The sequence below is a fragment of the Rhodamnia argentea genome, chromosome 4 (assembly GCF_020921035.1).
Source record: "Rhodamnia argentea isolate NSW1041297 chromosome 4, ASM2092103v1, whole genome shotgun sequence".
In the NCBI taxonomy this organism is placed as follows: domain Eukaryota; kingdom Viridiplantae; phylum Streptophyta; class Magnoliopsida; order Myrtales; family Myrtaceae; genus Rhodamnia; species Rhodamnia argentea.
The window spans coordinates 25212152-25236816 of NC_063153.1; the positions used below are offsets into that span (position 1 = coordinate 25212152).

At 38.6% G+C, this 24665-nt stretch overlaps 3 protein-coding genes across 3 annotated transcripts in view; all 3 read right to left on the reverse strand.

Moving 5' to 3' along the window:
- The window catches only part of LOC115731453 (topless-related protein 4-like), a 103397-nt gene extending 97808 nt beyond the window's left edge, over positions 1–5589 (reverse strand). Inside the window, exons 1-5 of the mRNA XM_048278101.1 lie at positions 5515–5589; positions 5267–5423; positions 4571–4644; positions 4366–4461; positions 4235–4291 (exon numbers count right to left, since the gene is read on the reverse strand). Of these exons, the coding sequence (XP_048134058.1) occupies positions 4235–4291; positions 4366–4461; positions 4571–4644; positions 5267–5423; positions 5515–5589 (459 nt within the window). The remainder of the gene's footprint in view (positions 1–4234; positions 4292–4365; positions 4462–4570; positions 4645–5266; positions 5424–5514) is intronic.
- Positions 5590–7839: 2250 nt separating this feature from the next.
- On the reverse strand, positions 7840–10010 carry LOC115732431 (toll/interleukin-1 receptor-like protein). Its single transcript, XM_030663071.2, has 2 exons — positions 9157–10010; positions 7840–9046 (listed from the first exon to the last, which is right to left on the reverse strand). The coding sequence occupies exons 1-2, from the start codon at positions 9717–9719 to the stop codon at positions 8845–8847; spliced, it is 765 nt and encodes a 254-aa protein (XP_030518931.2). The 5' UTR covers positions 9720–10010; the 3' UTR covers positions 7840–8844.
- Positions 10011–14736: 4726 nt separating this feature from the next.
- LOC115732413 (topless-related protein 4) lies at positions 14737–24665 on the reverse strand. The gene is made up of 26 exons (XM_048277029.1): positions 24492–24665; positions 24152–24319; positions 23818–23997; positions 23563–23676; positions 23293–23451; positions 23024–23201; positions 22780–22900; positions 22428–22540; positions 21351–21519; positions 21045–21154; positions 20899–20968; positions 20703–20776; positions 20499–20594; positions 20326–20421; positions 19474–19601; positions 19148–19382; positions 18905–19069; positions 18745–18837; positions 18452–18592; positions 17274–17384; positions 17011–17190; positions 16526–16654; positions 16344–16439; positions 15797–15985; positions 15500–15666; positions 14737–15388 (listed from the first exon to the last, which is right to left on the reverse strand). Exons 2-26 carry the CDS (start codon positions 24229–24231, stop codon positions 15190–15192), a joined length of 3393 nt encoding a protein of 1130 aa, XP_048132986.1. The 5' UTR covers positions 24232–24319; positions 24492–24665; the 3' UTR covers positions 14737–15189.

Consider the following 24665-nt stretch of genomic DNA (forward strand, 5'->3'; position numbering starts at 1 on the left):
ACTATCCCCTTTTTTTTTCCTTTTCTTGAGGTCCTATTTTCCTTAAGGATGCTTTTGATGTCAAACTTACAAAATCGAGAATAATTCAAGGCAAAGCATAACCTATTCTTCTAGAAAAACCACAGATGGCTTGTCTTGCAGTCATGAGCAAGCTAAACGATCCGGTGACAATAAAGGTAAGGCAGCCACGACACTACAATCAGTAATAGCAGCGACTCGACTTTAATTCGCCAATTGTGTTGACTCGACACGCTTATGGCTAGATTGAAACTAACCTATGAAACCAAAATAGACAAAATTAGAGAGCGAAAATTTGAACAGAAGAACAACTCAATAAATTAAAAGGAATAGAAACAACCTGTTGGTGGCTTTTGTGGATTGAAGATAGTGATAAAAAGTATCTGGGTGGGTGCTTTTTGGTCATGTCTCTTGCGCATGTGCCTAGAATTTATTTTCTAATCGATAATTTGTAATCTCGCTGAACTCTCTCGGTCGCTCTCATTTGCATCCCCGTTTTCCAATCTCTAAGCATATTTTATGTGGCCCTTCCCTTGCTAAAAAACATCTGACAAATGGTCTTCCGTACTACGCGACTACAATCTTGCATTCCTCAATCATACTCCCCATTCTTTTTTTGGGTCGAAAAAGCAAACGCGTGTTCTCCTGCATAGTGATTATGTTCCACCCGCCAAACAGGGATTCATCCCCCTCTTCTTCCTTAGCATTACCACCACACCAAAATGAGGAAACCTTTTACCAGCTCTTGATTGAAAATACTATACCAAACAACATTGTTGTTTGTAGAAATCAAAGGCGTGGAAAGAAGAGGCTCGCCTGCAAGAGAGAGCACAGAAAGAAGTGAGTAGAAGAGAGAAAGTGGGACCATAAAAAAAGAAAGAGAGAAAAAAAAAAACATGAAGAGGGGAGCTACTTTTTTTACTTTGGTAGAGTTTTTTTTTTTTTTGGTCGAATACTAGAGTTTAATTGAGACATGCTAAATAGGGGGCCATAAAAGGGGTAATATGGGCAAAACACTTGTGAAAAAGAATGTTTAAGTCAAATGATGAGTGGAAAAAGCACGACCCATCATTAAAAAATTTAAGATCAAATTGGCATAAATGAAAGGTTTACAACTAAATTGAAAATTTATAAAAAAAAATTTAGAACTGAATTGACACAATTAAAAAGTTTAGGACTAAATTGGTACAAGTATAATTGATTTAGGACTTTTTTTGGACAATTTTCCCTGGACGTATGGACAGATTTGAGATTTGAGTAAAAATTGAAGATTTCTTGCTAGACAAAAAAAAAAGTTCAAGATAAAACTGGCATTGGACCTAAAGTTGATGTTTTTCTTTTTAAAGAAATTAGGCTTATAATAGACATTATAGGTCATCAGGATGATGGTGTATTGGCTACGTGCTTTTTTTTTCTTTGGTCGAATGGCTACGTTTTTCATTATGAAAGAAATAAATACAAAGATGCATATAGGAATAGCTATTCAATATTAAAGGTAAAATGAAATAAATTTTAGGGAAGAATATATGAAATGTAACTTTTACGCATAATAGGTTGGAACTTTTTGCAAAGGTTCCCTTATAACCTACCTATGGAGAGGTTGATGAGGCCCGTACGTCTGATCTTCTGAATGATAGGGTTCTTTTCTTTCCATCTCCAGAGGATTGTACAGAGACAAAGGCAGTAAGCGAGATTGACATGGATTACATAGGATTTTGTGAATAAATGTCTACAGAGACATTGCTGATATGGAGTTAAAGTAATAGCTGTTCCTCCCAATGGATGTGTTTGTACATGAGGACAGGAAGATGCAGCTTGAAGATGCCTCCCCTTGATGCGAAGCTTGCATACAGACAAAAGTCATTAGAAAAACTGTTTTATATACGATGACAAATAGACGTTAGAACAAAATGAAAAAGAATGCCTATGTACAGGTTCCATCTACTTTGTCACGGGTTTCAAGGTCTATCCAGATCCCATTGTATTTTTGCATGAATGATTGCAGTGATTTAATGATCATCACTTGTTGTCACAATCCACCGACAACAATTCATATTTAGATACATAAATAATATGAAATATTAACTAAATAAAAGTCTCAGTCAATAGTTAGAATTGAAAACTCAGATTAGTGATTCTAGATTACACATTCATCGTCGGATGTCATGAAGTACCACAAGATCAATATCACAAAAACTATTTACACAAATCCCTGTCCGTCCATCACTGGCTAAACTACTCAAACCAATATCACAACTTTCCAGTTTACGCATAAAGCAAAGGGGGAAAAAATCGAAGAGAAGATAACAATAGAGTTCAATATTTTCTATGCATGAACCTCGACTTGAACTGTCTCGCTGCATCGCTTTAGAACTGAGAGAGCTCTGTGCGCTCTACCACCCTTTTCTAGGAATAACTATCCTTGTACCTCTAGTATTCGTGTTTTAAGATTCAGAAGGCAAATTTCCACTTAAGGTTTCCAGGAATTGGCAATAGCTGAATTAACAAGCTTAGCATTCCCAGCAAGCATCAAACTGGTGCACAATGATATACTTTGCCTGCCACATACAAAGAAAAATTCATCCGGTGAAGAATCTGTGCCTTTTAGCACATGCAACTGCATGATGACAATCCAGCTCATCGGATTCCAAGCAAATGCTAGGGAAGTCTCCTTATGCAAATATACCACTACATCCAAAATCAGGCAGCATCCATCTCGCTACTAATGCTTAACCATAAAATTCTGGCGATTGCTGCCCCTGGAGCACCACTACCACCCTGGCTTGCCCAACAGTGGCATTAGCATAACCAAATGTCGTGATTGCCGGTGGCTGCATAGATTCAAGACATTTAGCAATCTCTTCTCTATGAAGTCATTGTACTTATTCAAAAAGCTTTACCTTCACAGGACTTCCGGCATTGACTCTAGAACCATCAAAATAGCTGATTTTTCTCTGTCCTCAGCAGCCTAATCCCATCAGGATTTGCTAAAATTTTGATACTATCGTCACTTGTTGAGACAGCTAATAGAAAACCTTCCTTGTTAAATCTAACACAAGGTGAAGCCTGCAAATTTAAAGAGTGAGGTAATCAATAGAAAGGTTAGGTTATTTCAGTCAAAATAAATTAACATTGAATTACTGGCAATTCACCGTCGGCATCGGTAATTGTAAGTAGACTATCATTATCCACATCCCAAAATTTGATTGCGAACTCACCACCATCAGCCAAAAATCTGTTATTGGTGGTATCAAATTGCACAACCCTGTCGGATCTCTTTCCAAGTCCATGATACGTATGCTTGAGATTCCCCTCCTCTTCATTCCATTCAACCTAGTGTGACTCTCCTTCTTTGTTGGTCCCGCATGAGAACAACCTACAGCAAAATGAAATCGCTAAAATAAGTTATTTCAGTAAAAAAGAATGGCATTTTCTTAAATCAAGCTTGAAATGCAATGCCATTGATCTGAACCTTGTTCTGTCAGCGCTGTATGCCATCATGGTAGAACAGTGTCCCGATGAATCATGGTCAATCCTTGATCCCAAGTTATCATAAAGCCAAGCCTTAATTTTGCCATCTGTTGCTGTTGATAAGATGTACTACACAAGAAAAAACAAAATTGTATTATCAACTTCAATAGCATGCCCAGATAGATGACTTCTTCAGACAAAAGCAAAGAGGAGGAGGAGTAGAGAGTATCGGAACAAAGATTCCTAAGAGAACATCAATTTAAAAGTCTTACTATGAAAACAGAGCATCCTGAAATGATGGGTTATCTTAAAATGCACAAAACCTTGAGAAAATTAACGGAGAACAAATGTTGGAATCGCGAAGAAGAATTTTCCTTCTGAACACACAATTATGCAGAAGGTCATGATTGTGAAGACATTTACCCAGTTGTTAATGCTTAATAGCATTGCCTGATAGAATCAAATTTGCAGTTTAATTTTTGGACCATGTCACCATTTTTCTAACCAGCACATTCGAATCAAGACAGGTTAAAAGTTGGAAGACTAGTGGGAAGAACAAGGTCCACAGAGACTACAGATTCACACTTCTCATACAAATTGAACCAAAACTTTTCACCTGACCAAGTTTTAGCAAACAAAGTCCAGTGACTAGCCAAGGGTACTGCCAATTGGTCAAGCTTTTAGTACGCGAAACAACCATGTACCTCAGTATTTTTTTTTTGTGGTGTGGACATATTGAATATACAGGTGCTTCATGACCCTCGAAACCGTGTTGCTTAGCCCCGGTCACTGCATCCCATACCTGCATAACTACCAGCTTGGTTAGGAATCAAACAGCACAACACTATAACAATGGGGAAAACAATCAGAATATACCTTGATCAACCTGTCCTCACCACAGGTAACAACACATAACTGCTTGTTTGAATATGAAAAGGCGAGATCATTAACACTTCCAACATGAGCCTCAATCTATATCAGACATAAGGTTAGAGCCAAAATTAAGCTAAACTCACATTTAGGAGGCAAATGTCTGCAGAACAAAGAAGCTTAGTTTTTTTCTCCATGTTTAGCAAGAAACCTCAAGGTGGTTCCGTATGTCATCACCATCAAGATATAAGTATATGTGCACCATGTATTTGGAATACGCAACACCTAAAGAGAACACCACAAATCATCAGTAATAGCAGCATCTGAACACTTCTTCCTGAAACTACTGCAATGAAGTCTGGTTCTCAGCAACATAGTTTTCTCATCAATTTGCAAGGATGTATTGCCTAATTTCCCAGTTGATATACAAGGAGAAGTGACTTCTGTACATACCAAAAAGGAATCCATCGGGACTCCACATTACACGGTTAACAGATGCCTTATAATCATTGGTCAGAGATGCCTACAAAAGATCAAAACCCGTGATAACATGGCCGAAAACAGAACACCGTGACTTCATTTAGAATTGAACTTCTATACCTGCAGCTCCGTTGAATATGTTCCTAGATCCCAAACCTTGAAATTTCTTACTGCAATCTTTGCACGGCTGCCTACCTCCCATACAATGACATCACCGATATTTGTTCCCACTAAAAATTGTCATGCAGGAAATTTGAAGAATCAGATCCCATGCCTTTGAATAGCTGAAGCTAGTGTCAAAAGGACAACAAAAGGCAATCTTTCAAGCACCAAAGCACAAACTTATGGTCTACAAGGGGAACAAATACATCCAGCAGAACAAAAGAAGAGAAAAATGTTCATCATAGAGTAAGAAAGATGTGCTAACCGAGCAGCAGAATTTGTTGCACTGGATGGAAATCCATACTCTTAACAGGTGAACCTTGATTTATGGTCATGACTACACTTCTTGGCAAGTCATCTGCTGAATAAGAACTCTGGCTGTTGTATGTGACAGGCAAAACATTTGCCGGCAAATTATTCACCTAATAGAAAGTAATGAAGATTACAAAACCAGTGAGCCCTATAGAAAAATAAATGAAAGCCATGGCCACACAAAAGATGCAAAACTCATACAAGAGACCCTCTTTTTCTAGCATACATGAGCACAATGCGTGCATGCAGGGAGAAGAGGCAATTGACACAGAGCATTTACACGACAATACCAAACACGAAAAACACAGACACAATCCAATATGACACATCACGATATGTTTAACCAGTTTATTGATGAGATATTTGCATGTTTCCGTCTAATTCAACGGTTGACATGTTATCCCAACATGAGTTGACACCATCACAGACACAACAAAAACTAGCGGACATGAATTGACAACCTTAGCCCTTTTGCTCTTCACCAGACTTCCTTGTAATCCTTTCCAATCCTCAAATAGCTCACTTTCCAGTGTATAACGATCATTAGGTTGTCATCATAAAAGTTGATGGTATTTAGAAACCTCAAAAATGAGAGTATCTCCGGAAGATTCTTAATGCATGATCATATGCCGCAATAGCGCCAAAGTGAGAGGGATTTCAGAAGGTTTTCTGTCAATTTTCATGCATTGAGACATAATTAAGAAAGGGAAATGCAAAAGAAGGGAGAATATTATCCAGCTCCACTATATAGTTCCGGAAGACTGGAAATCCGACTTTCATGAACAGAAGACTTAAATTAGTGAGAAATATATATATAAAACAAGTCTGAGGAGATCTTGTTATGAATGTTGAGAAGAGCATTCCATACATAACAAATTATTTAGCACCCAGTAACTAACTTCTGTTTGTAGATTGAACCATCCGTAAATAACTGAAGAGCAGTAAAATGAAGCAAGCTGAAATAAGTACATGTTCATAGGTGTAGCTGCGTTAGTGACACAAGGGAAACCAAGGATTCTGGGAGTCGAGCAAATAGCTCACAGTTTGAGGCATCTAGAGTATCCAATTTCGTCAAACAATCTCTCGAAATCGGAATCTCTCGTATAACAGTTTCACTAATAAGAAGCTCCCTCAATTCTTCCATTCTACCTACTCCTGTCTGTAGCTGCTGCAAGCAACCACATTTCGTAACATTCAAGGAGACGAGGGTCTTGATTTTCTAGATAGAAGGATGAATCTCTTCCAGACTCGTACAATTTTCAAGAATCAAAACCTCCAAGCTTTTGAAAGCGGACAAGTAGGGAGTTGTTTTCAAAGCATCACAAGCCGTGAGGTCGAGAACTTTGAGCTCGGTTGCCATCTGCAAGAAAGTTTTAGATTTTTTAAAAACTCATTAAAAACATAACTGCTCCTTCATAGTTGTCTTAATTTAAATGTAAATGCTTCTTTTAGTAGTGTTCGGCTACACCAACAGATAAATGATTTTTAAGCATATCCATTGCGAACTTTTGAAAGTGAATAAGTCGGGAGTTATTGCTATGATAATACCTATGCTTATGGTGTATTCAGGTGCCTACAAGTTTCGTTCATAATTAGCGGGAAATCCTTAATCTGAGGAAGGACAATTAAAACTTCCTGGAAGGGGAAAAAAAGGAGAACTTGGTGGGGTTGAACTTATAGAAAACACATGATTACTCACAAGAGATACACATACTCTACATCTTACCTCAAGTGGACCCCATCCTTCCTAATCCTCCGAAATATTAGTTCATGACAGATCAAACACGACTAATTTCTTTGGATGAAAGTTGGTTGCTTCAAAATCCAAGTAACAATAGCTCCAGTGAAGCGATCTTAATTGAGGAAGCAAGTTCTGAAAATCTCCGATGAGATCTGCACCCCTCACATAAAGGTACCTCAAGTTGGTTAGGTCTTTAAGTTGTTCAGCCGTGTAGCTTCTTCATTCCCAACTGTCAAGATGAAGATCCTCAATCTTACTAGTACCCTGCAAACAAGGAGGATTGTGGAACATAATTTTTTGATGATGGGATGAGACCTACTGTATATAAGAAAATACTTATTGATATCTCATACTATTATGGCATAGGCGTCTACTTTTCAACTTTGTGAAATGACAGATTATGATTGCATATTATTTATCTAATCTATGAATGTGAAGATCATAAGGGTGTTCCCAATTTCTCCTCTTCCAATTGTGCCGGTTGCAGCTAGCGCCTTTTGAATTCCCAAAAACTGCATCCTTTCAAAGGACCTCTCCATAAATTATCTGTAGTAGTTTATAAGTAAACGATGTTAGAAAATTGAAAAAAATAATAATATACTATGATAGCTCATATTTAACAAATGAATAATATCAATAAAATGCTTTACTAAGAGTTGTTCGTTGTAGAAATATCTATCATAACACGGTAGTCAATATTTGACAACAAATTGATAGAAGAATCACGTAACATCGCTTGACTAAATCTTTGCCAAGAACAGCAATCAACCGGAAGAGCTCTTTTGTTGGCGGAAGCAGTAAGTTTTGGGGATTCAGGATTGGCAATAATTTTTGTTTCAAACAAGAAAGAGGAGATTGACCCGCCTTCACTGACCAAGACAAGTCGAGAAAATGCTTACCTTATTGCCATCAAGCACACATTCGGCTTCCTCTTCAATCCATAATCTACTACGCTCTTGAGGCTCCATTGGATTCTCTAGATGAATAATTTCCCTCCCAAGATCTCTCGGCTGATCATGCATCATTAACATGCCGTCTTCGTTAACTTTAATGAGGGACATGACTCAATACTTCAATCCCTTTCTCAGGGAAAAAGCCACAAGCATCCCACATATAAATCAGAATTTCTCAAGATTGTCCAATGAAATAACATGCAATATCCAAAAATATTTGTTTCTCCCCGTAGCCTAATGCATCGTAGCTTATCCTCAACGTCTCTTGCACTTTCTTATCAGACGCTTTCTCTAACTTCTTTGATGTAGCTTTCCATGCTTCTTTTGTCCTTCCATATAAGAATGACCCCATGACTTCAAGAGCCAAAGGGAGCCCCCCAATAGTAGATACGATATCATGAGAGATACCTTCATAATCACTCGGAGGAGAATCCTTTCGAAATGTGTGTCTACTAAATAAAACCAACGATTGATCCGAAAGCAACTCGTTGAGTGAATACTTGTGGCTTACCCCAGCCTTGTCAAGAATGCTCTTTTCTCTAGTGGTGATGATGACTACACTTCCTGCTTTAAACCAACTACCATCTTCGACCAAAGCATTCAAGTGAGTATTATCATCCACATTATCAAGAATAATGAGGACTTTCTTATTTGTAAATCAAGATTTAAGGATACTGATTCCGTCGTCGACATTAGATACATTATACAAATCTCCTATTATGTCAAAAATGAGCTACTTTTGCACGCATTCAATACCCTTGCGCTTAGATGTTTCTCGAATATCTGCCACGAAGCTACGATACCCATAATGACTTGAAAGTTCATTGTATAACACCTTTACAAGAGTTGTCTTACCGATGCCCCCATTCCATAGATTCCGATAATCCTTGTATCACTGAATTTAGCATCTATAAAGCTCATAATATGTTTGACACGATCATCAATTCCCACCAATTGTTTGGGAAAATTTAGCAGAAACAGTCTTTTTAACTCACTCATAATTTTTCTGACAACTATTTTAACTAATGTTCCTTCATGCCTGTCAAATAACAATACAAATGTCAGTATATGATGGCAGTATTTGCATTCTTTTTCAAGTAAGATCTAGTTATGAGAAACTAAACAATGTTGGGGTGGGAAATAATGTACCTGTTGTCAATTTTCTCCGATTCCCAGCCTTTCAAGGAAGTAACTTCTTTGAGCGCTTCTTCCCATTCGTTCACAATCATTTTGTCCAAATTCTTTTTATGTGCATTGATAGCATCTCTCAATCTTCCTATAGGATTTCGCAAGTGCAATAGTTCAACTTTGTAAAATATGGGCAACACTATTTGCCCTCCGTTTCTCTTGCACTTCAACGTATGAGCTAGCTCGCAAAGGCAGCTTTCGCTGGAAGCATAATCCTCCGAGATAATCAGGATTGAGATCCTAGACAATGTAATAATACGGAGAAGCTCCGGACCAATCTCGTCACCAATACAGAGCTTATTGTCATCTTTGAACATGTAAATTCCTGCATCAACAAGGCTAGTATGGAGATAATCGGTAAAGCCTTGGCAAGTGTCTTTCCCTCTAAAGCTTAAAAACACTCCGTAATCGTTTCCTTCCATCTTCTTGGTTCCGCCTTCATAATCAGCTACAAGGGCAGAGGTCGACAAGAAAGAATCCCTGGGTTTCGGATCTTCTGAATGAGTGGGTCCATTTCTTTCCATCTCGGGAGAATTGGAGGAGCAGAGCCTACAGAGGCAGTAAAAGAGGTTGAGGAAGACGCCCCACACGTGGGATCTTTTTAGGCTATTCCTCCCTAATCACCTACAAAGACAGTAAAAAGAGATTGATGGAGCCAAGCCTCAAAGGAATGCAGGAAACAGAGAAGAGAAATAAGGAATTCCAGATCCGGGAACTGCAGAGATGTCTGTCAGAACTCAATTCGTAGCTAAATGCAAACAAAAATGAAGTGTGGTTGACCAAACAGGAGATTGATTGAGCAGAGCCTTGAAAAAAAAAAAAAAAGTTAGATTCCACAGTCCCGATCTCGGAATGCAATCATGTCTCTAAGAACTCAATTCAGAATTCATCAAAAACAAATGAAGCGATCACAGCAGGAAACAGAGAAGAGAAGAGGAAGGAGTCATGGATTACCTGAGGAGTGTTCAAATTACACAACCCACCCGCTACTGTGATCTCCACCAATATCCCACAATCTCTGCTGTGCGTGCTTGAACAATGCTGAGCTCATGCCCTTTCTTAACCTCATGCACGCGTAATTTCCGAGGCTTTCCGCGGAAGGTGCATGGGAAGTTGGAACCTACGGAGGTGCTTACATAGAAATCTGAGATGGGTTTCGTTTTCCTTCGTCTCTTATGGCAAAGGCTTCATGGATATTTACGCAAGAATGTTCCGACAACTCTCGAGGGCAAGACGGGTTTAGTCGTTTTTCTATCGATCGGTTTATTTATTGGACAAGGTACTAATAGTCGCTGTCTTTGTCCTCGTAATCACGTAAACGAGGTCATACTTGCGTACTACACTTAATATCTTGGCCATTGTACGTGCATAGATCTTTGATGAAGGTGCTGCCAATGAAGCAATCTTAAGGTATTGTACAACTTTTTAGCCATTTTGCTTTGTTGGAAATGTAAGAGCTGTTCTCTCTCTTAATATTGACTATCCTATAAATAATATTTGCCTCCTCATGTCAATGAAAAAAAAAATTGGAGAAGAAAGACCCATACTCGTTGTAGTTTTTTGTCATTAGTGAATAGATATCATGAACCAACTAGACTACAATATCATCACTTAGACCAATTACATTGCTATAGAATATTGCATCTTAGCCATTTATTTTTTTTTTTGTTTCCTACGTAGAATCTATTATGTTAACATGTTTAATACACTACCTCAAATTACATAGAAAATTATCCAAAAAGTCCTAAACCTATTGCGCTTGTGTCAATTCAGTCTTAAACCTTTCAATTGTGCAAATTCAGTCCTAAATATTTTGACAACTTATCAATTTAGTCCTAAAAGATTTTCCTAACTAGTCCCGAACCTTTTAACGAATTGCCAATTTAGTTCTTTCGGTCAATTACTCAAATAATATGTTCATGACTAACATGGCAAAACTTCAAAAGATTTAAGATTAAATTGGCATAATTTCAAAAGATTTAGGGCTAAATTGACACAATTGAAAGATTTAGAACCAAATTGACAATTCGTAAAAAGGTTTAGAACTAAATTGTCACAATTGAAAAGGTTTAGAACCGAATTAGTAAAGTTACAAAAAGTTTAGGACTTTTTTGGTAATTTTCCCCAAATCACAAATGGGAAAAACATGAGACATGATAAAATAGTGGACATTGTACTTCACAAGGATGACAGTGTACCGATTACGTGTTTCCTTATAGAAGAAATAAACAAGTGCATGCATATAATAAAGATTAAATATCAAAGAGAAAACAAAGTAAAGTTTAGGGAAGGAGATGAAATGCAATTTTTTTCACGTCATAAAGTTTGATTTTTCTTCTTCTAATGGTTCTTTTACTAATCAGTGCGTGTGCTCAATGGATAATCCCTCCTTGAAAAAGAAAATTAAAATTCAAGATGTAATCGGGGCAAAAGAAATATTAGAAGTCATTTACGTCCGCTCTAAGTTTCTTGAGGATCAAGAACTGCGGCAGCAAAGGATAAAATTATTGAGGTCCTAGACTTTTGATGGTTTGGAAGTCATTTCAATTTTGCACAAAATTTGGATCGTGGAAAATGAAAATTCAGGGACCAAAGGAGCGCAATCACGTCAAGTTTAGGACGCAAAAGGAGTTATTCCATTCGCACAAGTGCATGCTTCTAAACAATGTGACAGATTTTAAATCATCGTGCCTAATGTTACACTTAGACGTGCCCGAACGAATAAACTTGCTCTGAAGCCATACCGTCAGTAATTTACCAATGTGGGCACATCAGCCAAAATGAGGTTGAAAATATCAAATAATAGTTTAATGTGAGAAAAATTGTCAAAAAAATCCTAAACCTATTGCACTTTGTTAATTCAATCGTAAACCTTTTCACTCTTTACCAATTGAGTCCTAAAAATTTTCACAATTTGTCAATTGAATCTATTTGGCCAATTTTGACGGAAAATTACTGATATAAACGCCAATAGTCTTACATGGCACGGTCGGTCTTGATGTAGATCATTTTTAATAATATTCTTTTGACTTTTTTTCTTTTTTTCTCCTTTCTCCTTCCCTCTGCTAGTAGCCGACCACTAGCCACGGGCGGTGGCCGGCCGTTGGCCATGGCCAAGTGGACGGGCCTAAACTAGGTGAGTTAGCCGGTGTTCGCCACGAGCTAGGCTCGACGGGGCAAGGGCAAACCCCAACGAGGGTCCCCTTCACTTTCGCCGGGCCTTGCCTATGGCGGACGACGGCGACCCTCAACAAGGCGAAGTCCACTTGCCTAGCCATGGCCGGTGACCAGCCATTGCTTATGGCTGGTGGTTAGTGACCGGCAAAAGAAAGAAGAAAGGAGGGACAAAAAAAGAGGAAACAAAAAAAATTTAAAAAAAAATAAAAAATGAATCAAAAAATATTTGAATAATATTGAAAGTTGTTTATATCAACGCCGGTCGTGGCATATAAGACGACAACGTTTGTGTTAATAATTTCCGGCCAATATTTAGCCGAGAGGACTCAATTGGCAAAATGTTAAAAGGTTTAGAATTTAATTGACAAAATCTAAAGATTTAGGATTAAATTGACAAAAGTACAATAAGTTTTTAACTTTTTTTGACAATTTTCCCGTTTAATGCATTAATAATTCTTCAAAATAATTGTTAGTAGACTATTAAGGTAGATGGCAATTTGGAAAGTATAAATAGATGTCGGTTGCTTTCAAAACAAACAAGATAAATAGTTGATAGGTGACTCAAATTAGTCTTTGTAGTTCAAATTAAGGTTGGTAATTACGTATCAAGATTAGTAACTTCGACAATTTGGCAAGTTGCAAAATTAAATGTGGACATATTAGTGTAATTTTTGGAGTATATATAGAATTGATTGGCATCTTGATGTGACGGATGTTGGTTCATCAGTCAAACTAATTTTATATATAAGTTAGTAGTTTTAACACTTCGGTAAGCCATAAAAATATCGATTGATAGTTAATTAATGATAGGTAATTTTGGATAAATGTTGGTACTTGTCAAAGTTACTAACATATGAGTAGCTAAGCAAACATATCAGTCAAGTTTTTGTTATTACCGGTATTTGACAGTTACGAACGCTAGCAATCTATAAGGTACTAAAACATTGCCACGGTGGTGGCAAGCGGCCGGAGTGGAAATCGATGGCGGATAAGGCGACAAGGGTCGGATGCTAACCGAGGAAGGAAGAGGGAGAAAAACGAAAATATATATATGGAAATGGAAAGAGAAAAAGGTATATTTTCCTTTACTTTAAATTGGATTTGCATAATTCTCTTTGACAAGGCTACCATGTCAGCAACTATGCTGATTAAGCGAGCCATGCCAGGGAAAAAGCACATGACTTGGCAAAAATAATGGACACGCTCCATCGAACCCAATTTAAGAAATAGAAAAGCTAATCCCAAAAAAAAAAAAAACCAAAATAAGTTTCGGTATTCAGCTACTCATCGAGGAAGAATAAAAACCCTTATTATGTCATCCACAAAAAAAAAATGCAATCAATCTCAATAATGATGTAGCACAATCTTTTACTTTTGGTCCAACCCAACAGTCGTTGAAAACCTAGAATTTCCCAGGGATAAGATGAAGTTCAAAACGAACAAATCGAATCATGTAAGTCTCCCATTTAGGCCTGCCTCGAGATAGATGATCAAGGGTTATAATGAACGCGGCCCACTGGTTACCTGGTCCTATGACCATTCATTAAAGTTCCCAATTCAAGAGATTATTTGGTATTGTAATATGTGCTACATCTTTTATAACAAGTTTGGCCAACAGTTCACTGAACACTTTACAACTGCAATACCTGGTAGCTTTTAGGAAGCTGCCTCACCGAAATTTGAGGGTGTTGTAACCGTACAACGTTTTTCTATCAAACGTCGAAGTTACAACACTTCATGGAAAATTATAGCCACATTTCGGCTACAGCTATACTGAGCAAGTTCCGATTCTCTTCTAAATTCCTTTTAAGTCTTCTCCCGAAAAAGGGGAAACACTTGTTAACTTTCTGATTCCTAAGCGGAACCAATCCCAATTTACGTGCGAGCTTCCGAAGATTTATGTGTGAGCTAGTTTCCCTTTGCCATTGACTTTGCAAAATTGGGTCGTTCCGAAGGATGTGGCTTCTAGACACGACATCCAAAACTGTCGAGGGTTGAACTTGCCATATGCAAATCAAACCAGACGCTCTCAGATTGCACTTCTGCCCGTGTTCATTTACAAAAGTGGTCAAACAAACTACAGAAGCTTGACAAATAACTTTCTTCCGTCCCTGGGAGAACTGTCAGGGATAGATCTCAAATGCTGAATCATCCTCAAAATGATGAAACTTAATTCTTAAAGATGCCACCACTTCAACAAGCAGAAGAACATCGAGATTGACCATGGTGGAATTTTTACTGTCATCTTAAGTCTAGAGCGCTGTTGCACTAAAATCGCCTTCGTAATAGGAGCGAAAAAGGAAGATGAAGTCATGCTTTTGCGGCGAAAGAATATAAGAAAGGAGAACCTGCTAACAAATGCTGTTTACGGAAATTGAAAAGAATAAATAAAATAAATAAAGGGAACACTTTCAGCATAACGCAGAAGGAACAAAGAGAAGGAGCCACCTAAGAAAACTAAGCCCTGTTCCTCCGGTCCTTTAGCTTGCTAACTAAAATCAGATACCTGCCTCCATCTCGAATATACAAGGCCTTCTACGCAACACCCTAATCTCATGTTCTTCCTTTTTCACTTCAGTCAGCCTAATTGAAAATAATAGAACAAATTATCACCGCAAGACTCGAGCAGAAGTCGATTAGGATGCTAGTTGTACCACTTTAAGATAAGACTGTACTGAACTATGTCCAGAGGAAGCACCCCGAGGCTGTAAAACCCACCCTCTGCAGCATCCCTCAAAACTTGAATCAATTGCCGAGAAGGAAAGCCAGCTCAGCATTTTAATGCTCAAAGTTCCACAGGGGGAGGCATGGCCTGCACTACCTTTGGGGTTGATCTGAAGCAGTCACACCAGAGGTCATGCTTGGCCCAGCACCATTTTCAACAGGAGGAGAAGTACCCCACTTGCCCTCAGATTCTGATGGCTCGAGCACATAGACGCTGCCATCAGTAAGCCCTAGTGCAAACTGGTTAGGTTCGGATGGATGTGCTGCAATGACTAGCGGGTAGACTCTCAAGCTGCCAAATCCATCAGTGAGGAATGAATAACTTGCCAGACTATTGGAGCTTCCCAAATGAGACTTGCCATTTTAATAAAAGAACAAAGTTGAATAAGCAGCAAAAACTTACCTCGGGTTTGGAGGGATATAAGCAACAGGATTTATACGACATCTAAATCTGAGGGTAGAAGCAGTGAGAACACCGATGCTTCCGTCTTCAAAGCTCACGTATATCGATTGGCTATCGCATGAATATGTAGCATGTGTGATTGGACCGCTAGCTTCTCGAGTAACCCACTAGTTGAGATGAATAACAAATTAAAACAAGTGGCAAGAAAATAACTCATACTACCTCATATTAAGCAAACTTTTATGCAATCTGGATGAGATAAGACTTCTGTGTGCACAATAAAAGAACCTTCAATACCTGCTTAAGGCATTCTAGTTTAGGAGCTTCATATATGGCAATCTGTGTTTCGTGAACCACCAGCAGATGTATCTGATCCAGGTGAAATTGAACACGAGTATCAGCAAGAGGAGCTGCACCTCGCCCAGTTGGCAATTGCAGAACCTTACTAGCCTGCTTCTCCCATCCATCAGTGCTCCAAACACACAACTGCAGTGATGATAGACAATTATCAAAGAAGATAGCAACATTAATGCACAATTGAAAGAATAAAAATTCCACATCGCATTTTATGTCAGAATCAGTAATCATCAGCTGTAAGCAATAACAGGACATCATAGCTTTTTTTCCCACATAATGATATGGGATTAATTTGACGCCTCAAAAGTTTGAGTTTTCTGTAAGGATTTATTCTGCTGGTTAATGATGCCTTCATGACCTGATGTATGTATTGAAGCGTCCAGTGTGAACATCAACCCTTTTTTGGGCACTTTAAACTACATTGCTCTCTCTGCCCAAAACTTAGGCATGTCTACATGGAAAGTAAGACACAGCAGTGGTCTGGTACCTGAGAGTCAGCGCCAGAAGACACAAGAACATTCAAGGCATTAGAGAAGGCAAGGCCTGTAATTCTTTTCTGATGTCCTTTTAGTTTTGTCTTGACCTGAGAAAGTGAAACAAAAAATATCCATAACTTTATCGCAAATAATAACAAGGTTAGCTTTCGATGAGTACGAAAACAGGTCTCACCTCATCAACTCGAACATTGTAAATTTGAATAGAGGAGTCCTCCATTCCTATTGCAATAATGTTATTGTCTTGAGGATGGAATGCCAGAAATGTTGCTGCCGGTGGTGGGGGCATAAATGTCGTCATCGTCTGGATGTCAGCAGGCAGGATAGTATTAACAACTTTTATGAGTGAAAGTGGGACATATGTGCCAAGAGGCACTTGCCTCAATGGCATCTCCATTCTTCGGAATGGGAGAGAGCAGTTCGACCATTACATCTCTGGATGGATTAAAAAAGCTCTTGCCTTCTTTCCTTTAGTCAGAAATAGCAAAAAGATTCCATTTGGAGACAGAGAAAAGCCCTTGTCTCACTTAGCAAGTAAAAAAAGGACATATGCTGCACTTCTGACTCTACCACTTAATCCACATGAAAATCAGAGTAATTGCTTTCGTGGTTGTACAAATAATCAACAAGGATGTAAACATGATTTGGGAAAACATTCACCTTAAAAGTCATCATATTGAACAAAGCGATCTTCCCCCCTGATGCTGACATTACATAAGAATCGTTCTTTGATAGTGCAAAGCATGGAACTGCGTCTTCAGGATTTGTATCACTTATGTCATTGGTCATCAACATCCCACTAGGAGGTTGCCATAACTGTGGTACTACACTAGTTGTAGCCTGCAAAATGAAGAATCAATGTAGTTTACAATACCCTAAACAATAAAATAGCATGCCTATTTCGAGAAAAAAAGATTCCTTACCTTGCCAGTTGAGTTCCGATCACTTTTTTGCCATTTCCAGAGCTTGTGTACAGCATTCGATGATAAAGCCAGAATGGCAAGACCCGAGTTTGTGTATATTAATCTCGAGACCTGCTTCATTTTATCAACTTCAGTGGTAACAGTAAATTGTAATACTCAAAGCTAAAAGAAAATAAAAAAAAACCTAAAGAACTCGGCCGTAAATGAGAGATGTTGAAATTGATGCAAAGAGACACTCAGTGACACACAAGCTCACCTGCATGTTTATCTAACTCTTGTGTGTGTGTGTATAGGCATATACACACGTTGTGTGTTTCCACATCAAGAGCATATATACACATTAACATCAAAACCCAGTCGAAACAGTTGGCCAAAAAAATTCTGGCAAAACATCGAACCTTCACTTAAACCATCTGGTTGAATCACTACAGCATTAAGAGAACTATATGCAGTCAACATGCAAAAATACAGTGGCCTAACCCATGCCACTCCTTCTTAGGAATACCTATCCTTTCAACTCTAATGTTTGTGTATTTAGTTTCAGCAAGCAAATTTCCCCGCAGAATTTCCGGCAATTGGCAAGCTCAAAATAGCTCAATTCACAAACTTAGCATTCCAGACAAGCATCAAAGTGGTGCACAATGATACTTTGCCTGCCATGTACAAAGTAAAATTCATCCGGTGAAGATTCTGTGCCTTTTTAGCACATGTAACTGCACAAGAGTCCACAGAACAATCCATCTCACTGGATTCCAAGCAGCAGCTTAAAAAGTCTCCTCATGTGAATATACCACTACATTCTAAATCAGGTAGCATCCATCTAACTATATATCCTTATCATGAAATTTATTCATCCTTACCATAAAATTCATAACATCAACAGCCAACAAAACTCAAACACAATTGCCACCATAATCACAAATTATTCAATGTCCATCTTATCCTTTCCTAAAGTGGAAACAAGCACTTAACAATAAAAGGCCAAATGAAGAGATGACAAAGTCCTCCAAGTGTCGAGGTATAAAAAATTATTCATTGGACCACATGCGAATGAAACTTATAAAGCAAGTGCCTCAAATGCGACCTATTCAAATATGTGCTTATATAGTAGAAACATGACAGATAAATGCGGAAAAGAATGCTGCATAAGAACATCCTAAGCTGGCAGACATTTGTACCCTCATCGATGTTAAGTTATCAGGTAGCCTTATGGACCGGCATTGTGATGGTTCATTGATTTCTGTCAGTTTCCAAATCCGTGATTTGTCTCCTGACTCGTCAGCAAATTTGGGCTTCACATCAGCCATGCTCTCACTGTTCTGTAGAGCTCAAAAGAGAAGATATCAATTAAAGATGTCCAATGAGCATGCATGTAAAAATGCAATTACTGCATCACTCAAGTAACACGGTAAGCAACAAATAAAGCTCCTTAAAAACATTTACTATCTAAGGCAATAATGATACCACTTACCATACCAACCATTGCAGCCACTGGGGCACCTCTATCACCCAGGCTTGCCCCAACAGGAGCATTACCAGGACCAAATGCTGCAATTGCCGGTGGCTGCATAAAATTCAAGACATTTAGCAAGTTCATCCCCATGAAATCAGTGTACTCCGAAAAAGCTTACCTTCCCAAGAGGTCCAGGAGTGACTCTAGAAGCATCAAAAGGCCGATTTTCCACTGTTCTTAGCAGCCTAATTCCGTCAGCGTTTGCTAAAATTTTGATGCTATTGTCACTCGTTGAAACGGCCAATAGAATTCCTTCCTTGTTAAATCTAATACAAGGCGATGCCTGCAAATTTAAAAAGTGAGGTAATAAATAGAAAGGTTCAGTTACTTCAGTCAGAACAGATTAACAACAATGAATTACCGGCAATCCACCCTCAGCATCAGTAGTTGTCAAAATATTGATATTCTCCATATCCCAAAATTTGACCATGAACTCGTCACCAGCAGCCAAAAATCTGTTTTTGGTGGTATCAAACTGCACAACCCCACCAGGTCTCTTTCCAAGTCCATGATACGTACGCTTGACAGCCCCCTCACTTTCATTCCATTCAACCAAGTATGACTCGCCTTCTTTATTGGTCCCACATGAGAACAACCTATAGCAATATAAAATAGCTAAAATAGGTTATTTCAAATTTAAAAAAAGGACCCAATATGAAATCAATCTTGACTGCTGTTGATCTGCACCTTGTTCCATCAGCACTGTATGCCATCATGGTAGAAGAGTGACCCGGTGCATCATAGTCAACTCTTGAACCCATATTGTCATAAAGCCAAGCCTTAATTTTTCCATCCGTTGCTGTTGAGAAGATGAACTACACGGAAAAAAAAAAAAAAAATTTGTATGATCGATTTCAATGGCATGCCCAGATAGATGGCTTCTTCAGACAGGAGAACCAGGGATCTGAATAAAGATTCCTAAGAGCACATACACTTAAAACTCTAGTTATGATATCATAACATCTTAGGATGATGGGTTATCATGAACTCTCTTTGTGATAGAGTGCACACAACCATGAAATTTCAAAAGATTTAAAACGAAGAAAATAATATCACCAATTGCTGATCCACTCAGATACAGTAAACAGTCTTTTATTCTAAATCTAACCAATCATAAATGAAGGAGAAAATTAAGGAGAGAACAAATGTGGGAAGTGGAAAGGAGAGTTTTTCCTTCTGAACACATAATTAGGTAGAAAGGTCATTATTGTGAAGACCTTTACCCAGTTGTTAATGCTTAATAGCATCAGCTGAAAGAATCAAATTTGCAGTTTGATCTTTGGACCATGTCAAACATTCTAATCAAGACAGGTTAAAAGTTGGAAGACATGCAAGACTTTTGAAATGAACAAGGTCCACAATTCAACCCAATAAAAAAGGTCCAGAAAAACTACAGGTTCACACTTCTCATACAAATTGAACCGCATTTTTTCAGCTAACCGAGTTTTAGCAAACAGAAGTCCATCGAATAGTCAAGGGTACATGCCGATTGATCGTGCTTTTAGTGAGTCCTCATTATTATGAAAAATAACCAGGTACCTGAATATTTTCTTTGTGGTGTGGACATATGGAATACACAGCTGCTTCATGACCCTCGAAACTGTGTTGCTTAGCCCCAGTCACTGCATCCCATACCTGCATAACTACTAGCTTGGGTAAAAGGAATCAAACAACACATCCCTATAACACCGAGGAAAACAATCAGAATATACCTTGATTGACCTGTCCTCTCCACAGGTAACAACACTTAACTGTTTGTTTGGGTATGAAAAGGCGAGATCATTAACACTTCCAGCATGAGCCTCAATCTATATCAGACATTAGTTTAGAGTCAAAATCAATTTAAACTCATGCTTAGGTGGCAATTGTCTCCAGAACAAAGAAGCTTAATTTTTTCTATATGTTTGGCAACAAACCTCAAGGTGGTTCCTTATGTCATCACCCCCATGATAAGAGTATATGTGCACCATGTGTTTGGAATAAGCAACACCTAAAGAGAACACCACAAATCATCAGTAATAGCAGCATATGAACACTTCTTCCTAAAAATACTGCAAAGAAGTCTGGTTGTTGGCGCTTTCGGTTTTTCATCAATTAGCAATATGTACATACCAAAAAGGGTTCCATCAGGACTCCACATTACACGGTTAACTGATGCTGTATAATCATTAGCCAGAGATGCCTGCAAAGTATCAAAACCAATAATCACATGGCCTAAAAAAAATACCACGATTTTATTTAGAATTGAACATATATACCTGCAGTGTCACTGAACATGCTCCTAGATCCCAGACCTTGAAATTTCTTAGAGCAATCCTTGCACGGCTGCCTACCTCCCATACCATGACATCGCCCATATTTGTTCCCACTAAAATTATTGATGCATAGAATTTGAATAATCAGATCCCATGGGTTCAATTAGGTGAAACTAGTGTCAAAAGGACAACAAAAAGAAATCTTCCAAGCATCGAAAAACAAACTTATGCCACACAAGGAGAAACAATTATATCAACTGAAGAAAAGCAGGAAACGTCTTCTTCAAAGAGTAAGAAAGATGTGCTAACCGAGCAGCAGAATTTGTTGCACCGGATGGAAATCCATACTCTTAACAGGTGAACCTTGATTTAGGGTCATGACTACATTTTTGGGCAAGTCATCTGAAGAATAAGAACTCTGACCGTGGCTCTGGCTGTTGTATGTGACAGGCAGAATGTTCACGGGCAAATTATTCACCTAATAGGAAGTCATAAAGATTACAGAACCAGTGAGTCTGATAGAAAATTAATCAAAACCGTGACACTCTAAAGATGCAAAACCATGTGGGAGCCCCTGTTTTACTAGCATATCTGACCACAATCCATGCATGCTGGGAGAAGATGTTATTTACACCTTCCCACTCCTTATTAATGCTGCCAAATATTTGACACAGACCATCTACACGCCAATACCAAACACAAAAAACACAGAGACAACTCATTATGACACATCATAATACGTTCAACCAGTTTATTGACGAGATGATTACATGTTTTAGTCTTATTCACTAGTTTGACATGCTTGATAACAGCCATGAAGTTAACATTTTTGGACACAATCACAAACACAATTAAGACTGGACATGAACTGCCAATCCTAGCCCTTTTGCACTTCTTTCTCTCCATCAGACTTTCTTGTAATCCTTCCAATCCTGAGTTAGTTCCAAATGGGTTTTTACCGTTTATATATTAGGTATCCAGTGAATAACAATCATTAGCTTATTATCATAAAAGTTAAGGGTATTTAGAAACCTCAAAACTAAAAGTTTCTCCTGAAGATTCTCAATGCATGATCTTATGCCGCAACAGTACCAAATTGAGAAAGCTCTCAGAAGGTTTTCATTGAATGGTATACATTAAAGATCATTAAGAATTAGAAATGCAAAAGAAGCGGCAATATACTCTAGCTCTACTTTAAAATTCAGGTAAAATTGGGAATCCCGACTTCCATCAAAAGAAAAGTACACATAACAAGTCTGATGAATGTTGAGAAAAGCATTCCAGACATATCAGATTGTTAATCACCCAGCACAAAACTTCTTTTGTGGATTGACCGTCCAGTGATAACTGGAGAACAATAAAGAAAAAGCAAGATAAAATAAGTACTTCATCTGAGATTCCAAAAGGCCTTGATCTCTTCAAAACATGTTCAGAATCTGCTGTTTGGTAGTCCAGGGCTGAGTTGTTAGTAGGAGTCCTGGGACGCTTTAAGAGAGCTGTACCACAAGACAAAAGGTAAATAGAATGTTAACTAACAGCATGAACTTGTGGAAACCACAAAATCTAATTTCGCTGCTTTAAGTCTGCATATAATAAAGCGTCACACTATACTTGATAATATTTTAAATGCTCCGCCAAAGTACCACCCATATTGCAACTTCTCATAACCTAGATATCTTGCAATGGTAACCATGAAACTCGAAATTGACACTGTAGAAGCAGCTTCATATACCTCCGGCATTATTTTGTGCAGTCAAACTTATTGGTCCAGCGGATGCTGAGGGGTGAGGCACGGGGGATGGATTTGCCATCCATCCAGCAAGAGATGTTGGAAGAGCAGCCGGAGGAGGCTGGAAGGGCTGTAATCAAGGATGGGTACGGCATAAAAAAAAAAAAAAAAAAAAGAAAACTAAAGTGAGTTGCCAACATCTAAATGAAAAAACTACCAAGGAAACAGCCTAACTATTCTCCGTAAGACTTACAGCATGAGCAGCCAGCGGCGGGAAGGCCCCTGCTTTGGGTACGGCACCCATTAAAGGATTAGTAACAGGGGATGGCGCCCGAGCACCATTTGGTTGTCCACAAGTATGGTCTACAAATAGAGTCTTTATGTCAGGATTAGGCCTAGGATTCTTGCATAGCTGATGCTGCCAATTCAAACTGCCAGAAGCCACGAAATAGTGAGTATGACAATATTATTGTTAAGAAAATTTGGAGAACCTTAATAAGAAGGCAACACGACAGCAAGGACCTTTGATTTATTAATGTACGTAATCTTGAGTTTTTTAAGGTGGGAAACTGAAGCTTATCACGAAACAGGGGGTTAGCCTCTATCAACTTTTTCAGTTCAGCCAACATTATACTCCGAGCTGACTTGGTATCACCATACTTTGACAGTTGCTCATTCTCTCTGCAAGCACGATATAAGTTCACGTCATTGAGATAATGGCAGAAGACCAGAGGTCAACTAGAGAAAACCGACAGTTACAAATCAAGGATTCTTCAACGCAAGACCTCATACCTAAAGTTTTCCAGGGTCAGTAACTGCGTAATTTCCTTGAATAAATCCTCATTGAATGCAGCAAATACTTTCAAGTCCTTAACTAAAATTTCCACAGCTTTAGCACGGTCCCTCCTGCAATCAGCAATAATGCAAGACCAACAACCAGAAACTTAAAATGCTTGCTGCATAGTAAGCTAACAGATACTCAAGGAATAAGAGGAAATGAGTTCTAACAAATCGAACCCATCATTTGCCCAAAACTTTTCGACCTACTTGTCCAGAGCTTCGAGATACTTCTGCTTCCGAATCTCGAAGAAAATCTTCATGGAGTATCTATTATCATCTACTTTTGTGAACCCGGACAGATACTTTTCCACATCATCCCACTCTCCGTTCGTAACCAAATCCTCAAAGTACCTCATGTTGAAGAAGAACCCCGACTCTTGCTCCAATCTTTAACAGCACAGGGAAGACAACGACAATTTAAACAGATATAATCACTAAACGAGCAATTCCGAGCTCAAACCACACGGACAAACGCGTAGCCACGCACACGCATCTCGCGAACGCACGGAAAACAAATAACAGAGAGGGAATTAAGCGTTACTTGTGAACAGTCTCCCTGAATTTCTCTTCATCCAGGAACTGGAGGATCAGAAAGACGAGTTCTCTGCTGAGTGAAGACATGGCTCCGTCTCCGTCTCCCAAAAAACAACCAGCACAACCACCTCCGAGATCTAAACTCTCACAGATCAACGCCTCAGACAGCAAATCCCTAAATCACACGCCAAGAAAAAAACCACATCGCGACCACGTGAACAGGAAGAACAAAACAAAATGAACATCTCTCTCCCCGAAACCAAAAAAAAAAAAAAAATTCGGAGCGACAATCTACCAAAAAAAAGAAAAAAGAGGACGAGAAATCAACGAACGGGGAGAGCTCGCACCTGTGAAGAGATTTTGCTCGAGGACAGTAGATCGGGAGGTTCCTGAGCTAATTCTTGCGGTGATATATATATGGAATGCGTACACCTCTCTCCCTCCCTCTCTCTCTCTCTCTCTAGTTTTAGCTTCGCACTAGTTTCTCGCTCTAGTTTCTCTCTCTACTGGTTTGGTGCTTA